This window comes from Salmo trutta, chromosome 17 (genome assembly GCF_901001165.1).
Source record: "Salmo trutta chromosome 17, fSalTru1.1, whole genome shotgun sequence".
NCBI lineage: Eukaryota > Metazoa > Chordata > Actinopteri > Salmoniformes > Salmonidae > Salmo > Salmo trutta.
In genome coordinates, this window is record NC_042973.1 from 52,385,498 (window position 1) to 52,398,516 (window position 13,019).

The following is a 13,019-nucleotide window of genomic DNA, read 5'->3' on the forward strand; positions in this document are numbered from 1 at the left end:
CCTAAGTGTATGTAAACTTCCGACTTCAACTGTATATAAGTATAAACATGTTCAAATCTACATCATTGTATAGTCACACAGCATGTGAAAATGCAACACGCATGCAAACGTTCAAACCAGTACAGAAGAATAACATTCATTTGTTTCTTTAAAAATATTATTTATAAGGCAGATCTAAAAGAGAACACCTACCTAAAGTCTTTCCAAAGTATTTTTGGAAGCGTACATTACATTATAAAAAGTTACATTTTACAGGTAGAGGTGTGTCTATAGTAGGGGGCGTAGCCCTCTGTGTCCTGCCTGCTGTAATACCACTGTTCTCCAGTAGGGTGGTGATGTCTCAGGTAGACTGGCGGTTGTACTCCTGGGGGGGATGCAGGCCGTCATAGTGGAACTCTCGCCACTGCTCGGTGCTCTCCCGTGTCCTCTCGTCTTGCTCTAAGGTCAGAGGTAAGTTATGGGAGGGGATGAAGAGGGTAGACAGATCATGCTACTGGAAGAAGTGTTATTGGATCAATTCACTGATACACATAGGCTACCTTCCTACTGCCATACTGTGCTCTGATTATACACCAACAATAAAGAGAAACTCTTACAGGAGTAGAATACAAAATAACCTGTTATTGTTTATAGTGTATATTAGGGTACTATACACTGTGTACAAAACATTAGGAACATCTTCCTAATATTGAGTTGCACCCCCTTTCCCCCTCAGAATAGCCTCAGTTCGTCGGGGCATGGACTCTACTGCGTTCCACAAGGATGTTGACTCCAATGCTTCCCACAGTTGTGTCAAATTGGCTGGATGTCCTTTGGGTTGTGGACCATTCTTGGTACACAGGAAACTGTTGAGCGTGGAAAAACCCAGCAGCGCCGCAGTTCTTGACATAGTCAAACCGGTGCTCCTGGCACCTACTACCATACCCCGTTCAAAGGCACTTAAATATTTTGTCTTTCCCATTCACCCTCTGAATGGCACACATACACAATCCATGTCTCAACTGTCTCAAGGCTTAAAAATCCTTCTTTAACCTCCCCCCCCTCATCTACACTGATTGAAGTGGATTCAACAATAAGGGATCATAGCTTTCACATGGATTCACCTGGTCAGTCTATGTCATGGTAGTTGCCATGGCACCCTAGTAGCAGCCTAAGCAAAGAGTTCCTGTAAATATGTACTGGTTTTTTATCAGCTGTTATGTTTTTGAAAACAGATTTTTATTGCATATTTGTGGTGGTTTTGATCCACAGATTTGCAGGTGGACTGGCAGGTCAACTCTTTTTGGCTTGGCTAGCTAACTAGCTGGCTAATTGTTCGAATGATGCATCTGGACACTATCAGCTTTTTTTGTTTCACTTGGCTGCTGGTTCCTGATCTTTTGAACGCATCAATTGAGGAGTCACCTAAAGCTTGAGAGGAATGGGAGATGCAGTAGAGGAATGCAGTGCTGAGGCAGAGGGCTCATAGTGAGGACAACTGGCTACTACTCTGAGTGCTGAGCTTTCTGGCTGCCGAGGCATCACTCAAGTGGGTGACATACATTATGAAGGAGGAGAAGTCCAGTAGCTACATGAATCATGCTGGTTCCCAGAGCAACCCTCTATAAGATCGTCACTAGACCCTTCTTCACCAACCATCTCCCTGACCACATTCCTCTTCTCAAGCCATGATGAACTGTCCCTCTCTATCTTTGGAGGATGCATGAACTCAAAAGACCTGGCCTATATTGGGTTAACCTAACTATAGTTAGGCTACTCATGATGATGTATTGCTTGTTTTTGTATGACGCGCTTTGAGATTTTGAAAAGCGCTATACAGAAATTGAATAAATTATTATTATGGGAAAGGACAGGTGTTCCTAATGTTTTGAACACTGTATTATTATACCGTCATGCTCCTCCTCAGCGTAGTTCTCAAACTCATTCCTCTGTTCCTCATGGTTCTCTCTCTTCCGCTTATCTGCAGCCAGCACCTGCCTCTGTTCAGCTATAGGGGAGGAGAAAAAGGTCAATTCAATTGTATCACTTGCGGTCAAACTGCACCAACAACATTACGTAGGATTGGATCTCTGCAGAGTACAGGCAGACGCTGGGTTTGGGCCATGGAATCCTCTCCTAGTCCTGACACCTAACCTCTGACCTTTTCTTCATTGTTGTTCCATGGGACAGGTCTTTGCCTGCATAACGACTCCCTTTGGAATTTTATTTTGGGAATTCAGGTCAGTCAGGTAAATAACAACTAAATGGAAAAGCAATCAGATGGAGAGTTGAAATGGTAAAGCTTGCAGCGTTCCTTCGCAGGTCGGTGGTCAGCGAGCTAATGACCCAGTGTAAATAAAACTCAAAAGGTGACCACCAATATCATCAACCGAGGGTTATGTCAATCATTGGGATACTGCACTGTATGCAAGTCACTTATTTACACATCGAGAGGATAACGTGACAGGGCACATGAGTGACATGCTCCTAACTCCTGTCATAAAGTATTTGACCCGCCCACTCACTTCTACCTGGCATAACCTCGCCACCTAAAAGCCCAAAGTCAACCAGGTTCAACCATTTGAATAAAGGTGAAGGTCACACTGATGTTGATTATACCTACCTGGAAACAGAGCTTAACCTCACTGTAACCACTCAGTGGTCACACAGGTGACACAAACTCACACACACACACATTTGTTATACTATCCTTGTGGGGACCAAACAATTGATTCCCATTACAAATCCTAATTTCCCTGACCTTAACTCCTAACCTAACCTCTAACCCTAACCCCGAAGCTTAAAACAGCCTTTTTCCTTGTGGGGACCGATGAAATGTCCGCGCTTGACTGTATTTTCCTAGTTTTACTATCCTTGTGGGGAATTCTGATCCCCACAAGGATAGTAAAACCAAACACACACACACACACACACACACATACAATCAAATAAATGTATAAAGATGTGCTTATACAGAAACACAAGCCTAAAACCACAAACAGCAAGCAATGTAGATGTACACACACACACACACACACACTATAGGTTTATCCACATTTTCTCATATGACTTAGTAATGTCAACATGTGGCTGCCAAAGTGGCTTTCAAAAAGTACACATTTTCCTCTCACTCTGTCCATCTCTCTGACCCCCCCCTCCCTCTACTGTGCCTGTGTGTTGGCACATTCCACACTTAACTTCTAACTGCTCTCTCCATACCCAGACTGGATACAAACATCACTCCATCTCACTCTTTCTCTTCTCTAGCTCAAACTTTTTTTTCAGCTAACACTTCAACTTGTCTTGGGTTTATGTATTAAGTAACTCGCCTCTCAACGGCTCTCTCTTTCTCTCCAGCCAAACTCTCCCCTGGCCGTCAACTGAGTAGTTAAAGAGAACAATCACTTATGGGAACTTTGGAACAATCACTTATGGAAACGTCTCACTTATGGGAACTTTCACAAGGTCTCCTCTCGTGTCGTAATGGTTAGAGCGTTGGGACCGTAACTGAAAGGTTGCTTGTTCAAATCCCTAGCCGTTCTGCCCTTGAACAACTTCTCCCCCGACCTTGATGATGTCAATTAAGGCAGTTTCCCGCACCTCTCTGATTGAGGGTGTTGCGGAAAATGCATTCAGTTTTGCAACTGGCTACAGTAAGTATCACCTTTCCCTACATAATACATGTACTTTGTGAAAGTGGAGATTTTTGTCTACTCCTCAGTTTTAGCTGAGTAGGATAAAAGGGGGAGAGAAGCTAAATGCTCCATGCTACCCTGTGGCTCCTGCGGCAGCCTCCAATATGCTACCGTTTATAGCTGGGTCATGTTCAGTGGGGAGAAAACTTTTGAAACGGAGAGGTACCATATCTAAACTTGCCCAATGAGAACACTGGGGTTGGTTTTCTGTTGCAAAACATTTTGCTACAGTGTGCCCTACTGAACACAACTCTGGTCTGAGGCGGTCTGGCAAGGGTATAGCACCTGAGGTGTCCAGGGCTCTAGGCTTTGCAGCTGCCAGTCGCCGGCCAGCCTTCTCACAGTAAAAATACTATTCTCCAGCTCAGTCCAGCCATAACAGTATTCACTCAGTGTCATAACATTACCTATTCAGCTGAATCATTTTACATTTTTATCCAGAGCAACTTACAGTAGTGAGTGTATACATTTTCATATTTGTTCATACTGGTCCCACATGGGAATCAAACCCACAACCCTGGTGTTGCTCTACCAACTGAGCCACGCCGGACCGAATCATTGCAAAGACAGATAAAACACTGGGACTTAAGCCATTGCTGTATTCAATTGCAGCAATATAAACTCCATCCAGTAATATAAACTCTGGCATAATGCAGTAGTAGACTACCTCTGCAACCAAAACGTTCAGCTGACCTTAAAATGTATTGATCGATCTAGAGATGTGGGACCAAACCATCCATCTATGCTACACACACAAGCTATGCTTCGTTCAGGCATCCACAGACAGAAGCACGCAACACCACACCATCCATTGCCAGTTCACCACTGACCATTGGTGGAAAAACAACCCCAAAAACATTCAAGCAACATAAAGGAGATCCTAGAAGAGATCCAAACAGAGAAAGCTTCAATCACCGTCAATTTCGTCCTGAGACTTGGCAGCTCTTCTGCTGCGGCGTCTGAAGAAGTTTGCTGCATTGGCCTCGGGTATGAAGATCTCCCTCAGTGCACCTGAGAAGAAAAGATAAAGAAAAGACTGAGTTGAGAGCCGTTGTGTTGGTATGCAGAGGGGGGTGAGTTTGCTCCCAGATCGGGGAAAACAAAGACAACAAAACATTTCCATTCTGTTACAATCGCATAAAAGATGAGAGGAGGGTAGATTTAACAGCAGGCAAAAAAAGAGGGAGTTCAGTAAGGTTAGAAGTCCCAGCCAGCGCCAACAAATGAGGGTGTATGTGCTGCAGAAGATTAAGAGGGTTCAGTGAAGGTCGTGCTGCTTACCTCTCGGGTCGGTTGCCTTGGTAGTGCCCTTATCATCGGGGACAGCTGCATTGTCTACCTCCTGAGATACTGCAGGGGTTCAGAGGTACATGATGATAGGACAAAACATCAGATCAGCGTTGAGCTCTCTATCACAGTGTTCCCATACCACTATCACTAGTAACAGAGTCACTCTGCCCTCAGACTGCACTCTAAGTTTCTCTAGCGATATCACAGAAAATATGACATGCACCATCCTCCTCAAGTATTCATTCACATCTCGTAAATATATGTTATTTCCTGACAATACAGTCCCCCTGCAGGCAGACTCACTCACAGGACAGTGACAGGAGCACAGAGACAAGGAAGGTTGCATGCGACCAGGACATCTTGAGAGCTGTGTCTGAGCCGTTGAGGGATAGGAGAGAGGTGAGTGAGGTTAGAGAGAGAGAGAGAGGGTGGGGGGAGGCGAGTAAGAGAGAAATAGAGAGAGAGAGACGAAGGAGGTGAGTAAGAGAGAGAGAGAGAGAGAGAGGAAGAAGGTGAGTCAGAGAGAAAGAGAGAGAGAAAGAAACAGAGGTTAAAAGAGAGCAGATGGCACTCTGGATGGGGGGCTGGGGGCCTGGGAGAAGATCAGCTGGATGGAATTTCAGAGGCTTTGACAAACCGTTGGTCAGGGAGGGGAAGAGGATCCATGGCAACCATCGAAGCAGCGCCACAAAAACATCAAGGTTTCCTCACATAAGCCACATCATTTCAGTTTTTCAAGTAATTAAACAGTTTGATCTGAAAACCCTCAAAAGTAATATACCCCCGACCCTTAACCTTTGGAGCTGGACTTACACAATATATGGTAATGGTCCAGATGACCTTTCACCTTGTCTCAGATGGCACAGGCTCATGAGCACATGCTCTGGGGGCTCCTTTTAGTTGCCTGTGACATCATTTAGAGATTTCAAATGGGAAGGACTCAATGAGAGGTCATTCATGCCACAGGTATTACGTTGCAATATTACAGCTTCATAATGTATACCTGCAGCAAAGTCTTACCCGAGGTTGTGCTGTACATCATTCCACTCAACATAATGCTCCATAACATATTTAAGGGAGAGCTGTAAAGCTTTGATTGGGTTTGACGTTGACAAATGTGTAATTTTGTCATAACTGCCATGTGTGGAGGCTCATTGCTGGGCAGGACTGGAGGATACAGCTGTACACCAGAGATTTACCGACATTTAGAGTATATTTTGTATGTTTACGCCTATCAGACAGGAAAGGAATGGATGACTTGCAACTACTACAACACGGCAATTCCCAGTCCTGGAAAGCAATGACAAAACTGATTTTGAGGGCACTGACTTGCTTGTGTTGCCTCCTGCCAAATCTCTCCATCCAGACAGAACCATATGTACAATATATATCTACCTCAATTACCTCGTACCCCTGCACATCGACTTGGTACTGGTACCCTGTGTACATAACCAAGTTATCGTACCTCATTGTGTATTTATTCCTCGTGTTATCTTTCTATTATTTAAAAAAGAAATTCTGTCTGCATTGTTTGAAAGGGCCCGTAAGTAAGCATTTCACTGTTAGTCTACACCGGTTGATTATGAAGCATTTGACAAATAATCTGATTTGACACACAAACACACTGCCAGATCTCTCCATCCAGATGGAACAGAGCTGGCCCCTTTAACAAGGCCGCCCTCTTTGCTCAGCAGAAACTCCATCAGGAAAGTATGCAGACTTTTGTTTGCTTGAGTTTTTCCACGGAATAGCTGGCTCGACACAGGTCGGAGTGAATGTGTACATTTTTGAGAGAGAGAAGTATGCTAGGCAATGCAGGGTGGAGGGACTTTATGGATTATCTCCCAGGGGTCCAAAGTAAGTTGGAGGAAAGGGAGGAAGGATATTGTGTGTGTGTGTGTGTGTGTGTGTGTGTGTGTGTGTGTGTGTGTGTGTGTGTGTGTGTGTGTGTGTGTGTGTGTGTGTGTGTGTGTGTGTGTAGTTGTTGTCCTACCATATCAGGACTCCAGTGTCCTAACAATTCACCTAAATGTCCTGACAAGGTTTGAAACAAGAACTTTTTGGAAAAGTCTGGACTTTTTTAATGTCCTGAATTTGTTCAAATGCAATTTGAATCTTAAAGGTTTTGGGGTCAGGGTTAGTCATTTTTAATGGTCAAACATTTTTACTCCCTAAAAAGTCCTGAAATGTCATGAAAATAAAGCTGTGTGTGTGTGTGTGTGTGTGTGTGTGTGTATTTTCTGGGGTGAGAATAACAGCAACCTAGTGGTAAGGAGATTCTGGTGTACAGACTTACTGTACATCAACATAGAGCACAAAAAACATCCCTCTCTATCTCACACACAGATGGACTGCTATTTTCCTACAAAGTTGGGATTTATAAGGAAAAGCATGTGCCCAATACTCTGCTTATACTCTAAAGCTTATCAAGAAAGCCCCAAATAGACGTTGTGCCAAATAGATAGAATAAATAAATATTGTCCAAATAAATAGAGATGAAAAACCAGTAAATCAAACTAGTGGGTATTATGTTAGTGGCTAGGATTATATCACATTAGCTGAGTAAACACAACTCCATATCGTCTCTATGCACACAAAAGAATGAGGTTCCTCAAGGGTTCTTTGAGAAGGGTGATGCTTCTATGTGTGAACCATATTGACCCAAAGAACCATTTGAGCACTTCAACGGCTCTTTGCAGTTCAAAAAAGGGTTCTTTCCTCTTCTAGTGATAATTAAAATGGAAGGGCAGTGGCTCATGAGCATATTCTGGGGGCGTGGTTTCGCACAGCTCTTTTTTTGCAACCGTGAGTCAGAGAGTCATTCCAGTTGATCTAATCTGTTGTGTTATGCTGTTACATGTTACATATGACTGTGGCCAGTGACGGTGTATTGTGAAAGACTCACATATGGCCTTGAGTCATTTGAGAATGTTTGACTAAATCAGTCAGTGGTTTTTAATTCTCTCCTCAGGGGACCTTCAGCCGTTCCAGAGCTAGCACACCTGATTTAATGTGTTAATAAACCAACCAGAATCAATGTCCGCGCCTCTGTGGAAATCAAGTTAGCGTACTACAAAAATCTTCATAGAAATCTGTCTGTTTAAACTAGAGATATCTGGATTTTTTTTCATGGGCTCTGTCTGAATCCGTCGATGTCGGTACCACCGAGCTGCCAACTTGTCTGTAGCGTCCAAACAGTTTGGGCTACTCACTAAGACTCTCACGAACACGTACTGTACATGTCGGTTGTTTGGCTCTAGGAAGCCCACAAGCCACACAAGACTCGTCTGAAGGTAGTCCGGTACCAATTAAAAAAAAATGGTATATACTGTATGGAAGTAGTTTAGTGCCTTAAAAGAGCGGTTAAATATGTGTAAAAAAATATATATAAATAATTTTCTGATCTTTCTTAGATCTCTCAGATATAGGACAGACACTTCAAAGCAAACATATTTTTTATTTATTTTTACCATCTGTTTTTCCATGTATGAATCTGTTATTCATTGCATTTCTATGGACTAATGATGCGGCCACCACCATGCTTCACCGTAGGGATGGTGCCAGAATTCCTCCTGACTTGACACTTGGCATTCAGGCCAAAGAGTTCCATCTTGGTTTCTTCAGACCAGAGAATCTTGTTTATCATGGTCTGAGAATCCTTTAAGTGCCTTTTGGCAAACTCCAAGCAGGCTGTCATGTGCCTTTTACTGAGGAGTTGCTTCCGTCTGGCCACTCTACCGTGGTGGAATGCTGCAGAGATGGTTGCCCTTCTGGAAGGTTCTCCCATCTCCACAGAGGAACTCTGGAGCTCTGTCAGAGGATTCTTGGTCATCTCCCTGACCAAGGCCCTTCTCCTCCGATTGCTCAGTTTGTCCGGGAAGCCAGCTATAGGAAGAGTCTTGTTGGTTTTGTGTTCATTGAGGCCATTGTGTTCTTGGGGACCTTCAATGCTGCAGAAATGTTTTGGTACCCTTCACCAGATCTGTGCTTTGAGACTATCCTGTCTCTGAGAATTCCGACAATTCCTTCAACCCCATTGCTTGGTTGTTGCTCTGACATGCACTGACATGCACTCTCAACTGTGGGACCTTATATAGACAGGTGTGTGCCTTTCCAAATCATATCCAATCAATTGAATTTATCACAGGTGGACTCCAAGTTGTAGAAACATCTCAAGGATGATCAATGGAAACAGGATGCACCAGAGCTCAATTTTGAGTCTGATAGCAGATGTTAAGATATCTGTTTTTTATTTTTAATACATTTGCAAAAAATGTTAAACCTGTTTTCACATTGTCATTATGGGTATTGTGTGTGGATTGATGAGGAAAATGTTTTATTTAATAAATTTTAGAATAAGGCTGTAATGTAACAAAATGTGGAAAAAGACAAGGGGTCTGAATACTTATATCATCAGCTCTTGAAGAGTATAGTCAGAACTACAAATGTCTGATTATTACATGCAAAACACTTGCACATATTTATCCCTATCAGAGTTATACAGGAACTAACTGCATGCTTTTCATGATCATTAAACATCAATTTATAATTTATTTTCAGATAAGCGACAGTAGCCTATCCATTTGGTATATGGCATGAAGCTAGCTAAACAAACGATATGTCATTTAGCTTTTGGAAGAGTTTGACATTGGCAAGTCCTCATCCTGGTAAAGTTTTCAGTCAGACAACTGTCATTGGTATTTGATATTTTATTAGGAACGCATTAGCTGTTGCGAAAGCACGAGCTACTCTTCCTGGGGTCCACGCAAAACATAAAACTTGACATAATACAGACATTTAATAAACAAGAACAGCTCAGAACTACATAAATAAAAACAGCACAATTAGCTTACATATCAATACATACAAACAACATATCTAGGTCAAATAGGTGAGAGGCGTTGTGCCATGAGATGTTGCTTTATCTGTTTTATGAAACCAGGTCTGCTGTTCACTTGAGCAATATCAGCTGGAAGGGAGTTTCATGAAATAATGTCTCTATATAATACTTTACGCTTTCTTAAATTTCTTATGGATTTGGGGACTGTGAAAAGACCCCTGGTGGCATGTCTGGTGGGGTAAGTGTGTGTGTCAGAGCTGTGTGTAAATTGACTATGTAAACAATTTGGAATTTTCAACAAATGAATGTTTCTTATAAAAGAAAAAGTGATAAAGTCAGTCTCTCCTCAACTCTGAGCCAAAAGAGACTGGCATGCATAGTATTTACATTAGCCCTCTGGTTACAATGACGAGGAAGACGTGCCGCTCTGTTCTGGGCCAGCTGCAGTTTAATAACCTGAAACAGATTACAGGCACTAGTCATCACCACTATAGATGGCAAGCAGATCAAATAATATTTGTTTATCCCCTGAAAGTTAACTTGTTAACTAGCCATATTGACGTGATCTGTTATTAGCCAGCTAGCCAATTTGACATAACTTGTTACTCAATCAATCAATGTAGCCTATCATGTCTGACAGCAGAAATCGTGATTAAAGACTCTTAAAACAATTTTGAAAAGGGGATAACATTAGCTAGCTTAGCAAGGTATGCCTACGTTAGTTGGAGAAAAAAGTACATTAGGTCTGCTTACCACTATGTTTAGTCAACTGTATAAAGTTTCTACCGGTATCTTGCTAAGTAAACATTATCAGCTTGTACATCAGCAAATGCGCCCTTTGGCTTCTTGACAGGCATAGCCCACAAAGGATGGGAAATTAACCTAAACCACTCATACTTCTGAGATATCGTTCACTTTTATTTTATATCACTCAAATATCCAATTTATATTGGCCAATATTGAGATATATTGTGTGTCGGTGTCACGTTCGACGTAATGATTGGACCAAGCCGCAGCGTGAGTAGTGTTCCACATCTTTATTATAACGTGAAACTTCAGCAAAATACAAAAAAACTATAAATGATAAAACGAACCGTGAAGACAGTGAAGTGCAAATAGGCACCTACACAAAAACAAGATCCCACAAAACACAGTGGGGAAATGGCTGCCTAAATATGATCCCCAATCAGAGACAACACTAAACAGCTCCCTCTTATTGGGAACCATACCAAGCACACCAACATAGAAATAAACAACATAGAACACCCCCAGTCATGCCCTGACCTACTATACCACAGAGAACCAAGGGCTCTCTATGGTCAGGGCGTGACAGTCGGCTATCCTCACGTATCTGAAATTACATCATCAGTTGATGTTTACTGATCATTAAAAACATGCAGTTACTCTGATAATAGAGTTAAAAATGCGCAATTGTTTTGCATGGAATAATTGGACATTTATAGTTCTGACTATGCTCATCAAGAGGTGATGATATTACAACCAAATAGTTACCATTTATTTAACAATCCATTGGAAATGGCACATAGTTGTCAATGGTTTTAGAGGAGCTGGGGGTCTCCTTGCCCCACAGCAGGCAAATCCAAGGCTCTGCACCTTATCGTGATGTTTTATTGATAATGACCTATATAGCCCCAAAAAGGGTTGAATTCATCTCCCAGTTTTTGTACTCTGTACAGGCTTCTTACTCTGTCAATTAGGTTAGTATTTTGGAGTAACTACAATGTTGTTGATACATAAACACGGGCACTCTCATAGATATTATCCTGACCAACCTGCCCTCTAAATACACCTCTGATGTCTTCAACCAGGATCTCAGCGATCACTGCCTCATTGCCTGCGTCTGTAATGGGTTTGCGGTCCAATAACCACCCCTCATCACTGTCAAACTCTCCCTAAACCACTTCAGCGAGCAGGCCTTTCTAATCGACCTGGTCCGGGTATCCTGGAAGGATATTGACCTCATTCCATCAGTATAAGATGCCTGGTTATTCTTTAAAAGTGCTTTCCTCAACATCTAAAATAAGCATGCCCCATTCAAAAAATGTAGAACCAGGAACAGATATAGCCCTTGGTTCACTCCAGACCTGACTGCCCTTGACCAGCACAAAAATATCCTGTGGCGTATTGCATTAGCATCATATAGCCCACGCGATATGCAACTTTTCAGGGACGTTAATAACCAATATACACAGGCAGTTTGAAAAAGCTAGCCTTTGCTTTCCTAACAGAAATGTGGATCCTGTAGCACAAAGTCAAAAAAGTTCTGGGACATTGTAAAGTCCATGGAGAATAAGAGCACCTCCTCCCAGCTGTCTACGTGACTGAGGCTAGGAAACACTGTCACCACCGATAAATCCATTATAATCGAGAATTTCAATAAGCATTTTTCTACGGCTGGCCAAGCTTTCCACCTGGCTACCCCTACCCCGGTCAACAGCTCTGCTCCCCCCACAGCAACTTGCCCAAGCCTCCCCCACTTCTCCATCACCCAAATCCAGACCGCTGATGTTCGGAAACATCTGAAAAATCTGGACCTCTACAAATCAGCTGAGCTAGACAACCTGGACCCTCTCTTTCTAAAATTATTCACCGCAATTGTTGCAACCCCTATTACTAGCCTGTTCAACCTCTCTTTCGTATCGTCTGAGATCCCTAAAGATTGGAAAGCTGCCGCGGTCATCCCCCTCTTCAAAGGGGGAGACACTTTAGATGCAAACTGTTACAGACCTATATCTATCCTACCCTGCCTTTCTAAAGTCTTCGAAAGCAAAGTTAACAAACAGATCACCAACCATTTCGAATACCACCGTACCTTCTCCGCTATGCAATCTGGTTTCCGAGCTGGTCATGGGTGCACCTCAGCCACGCTCAAGGTCCTAAACGATATCATAACCGTCATTGATAAAAGACAATATTGTGCAGCCGTCTTCATCGACCTGGCCAAGGCTTTCGACTCAATAGCCTTGGTTTCTCAAATGACTGCCTTGCCTGGTTCACCAACTACTTCGCAGACGGAGTTCAGTGTGTCAAATCGGAGGGCCTGTTGTCCGGAACTCTGGCAGTCTCTATGGGGGTGACACAGGGTTCAATTCTCGGGCTGACTCTTTTCTCTGTATACATCAATGATGTTGCTCTTGCTGCTGGTGATTCGCTGATCCACCTCTATGCAGACGACACCATTCTGTATACTTCTG

The 13,019-nt window shown here is 42.8% G+C and overlaps 1 protein-coding gene across 1 annotated transcript; it reads right to left on the reverse strand.

Annotated features, from left to right (window-relative positions):
- Nucleotides 1-5,336, reverse strand: LOC115151328 (unique cartilage matrix-associated protein). The gene is made up of 5 exons (XM_029695256.1): nt 5,272-5,336; nt 4,956-5,024; nt 4,590-4,685; nt 1,889-1,987; nt 1-438 (listed from the first exon to the last, which is right to left on the reverse strand). Exons 1-5 carry the CDS (start codon nt 5,321-5,323, stop codon nt 341-343), a joined length of 414 nt encoding a protein of 137 aa, XP_029551116.1. The 5' UTR covers nt 5,324-5,336; the 3' UTR covers nt 1-340.
- Nucleotides 5,337-13,019: the final 7,683 nt, after the last annotated feature.

What these genes read in the sequence shown, in the direction of transcription:
- LOC115151328 (XM_029695256.1), bottom strand. Translation starts at nt 5,323, where the DNA reads ATGTCCTGGTCGCATGCAACCTTCCTTGTCTCTGTGCTCCTGTCACTG. An exon ending in TGTGCTCCTGTCACTGTCCT is followed by an intron (nt 5,025 to 5,271) that starts GTGAGTGAGTCT and finishes GAACCCCTGCAG; the next exon opens with TATCTCAGGAGGTAGACAAT. An exon ending in CAAGGCAACCGACCCGAGAG is followed by an intron (nt 4,686 to 4,955) that starts GTAAGCAGCACG and finishes TTTTCTTCTCAG; the next exon opens with GTGCACTGAGGGAGATCTTC.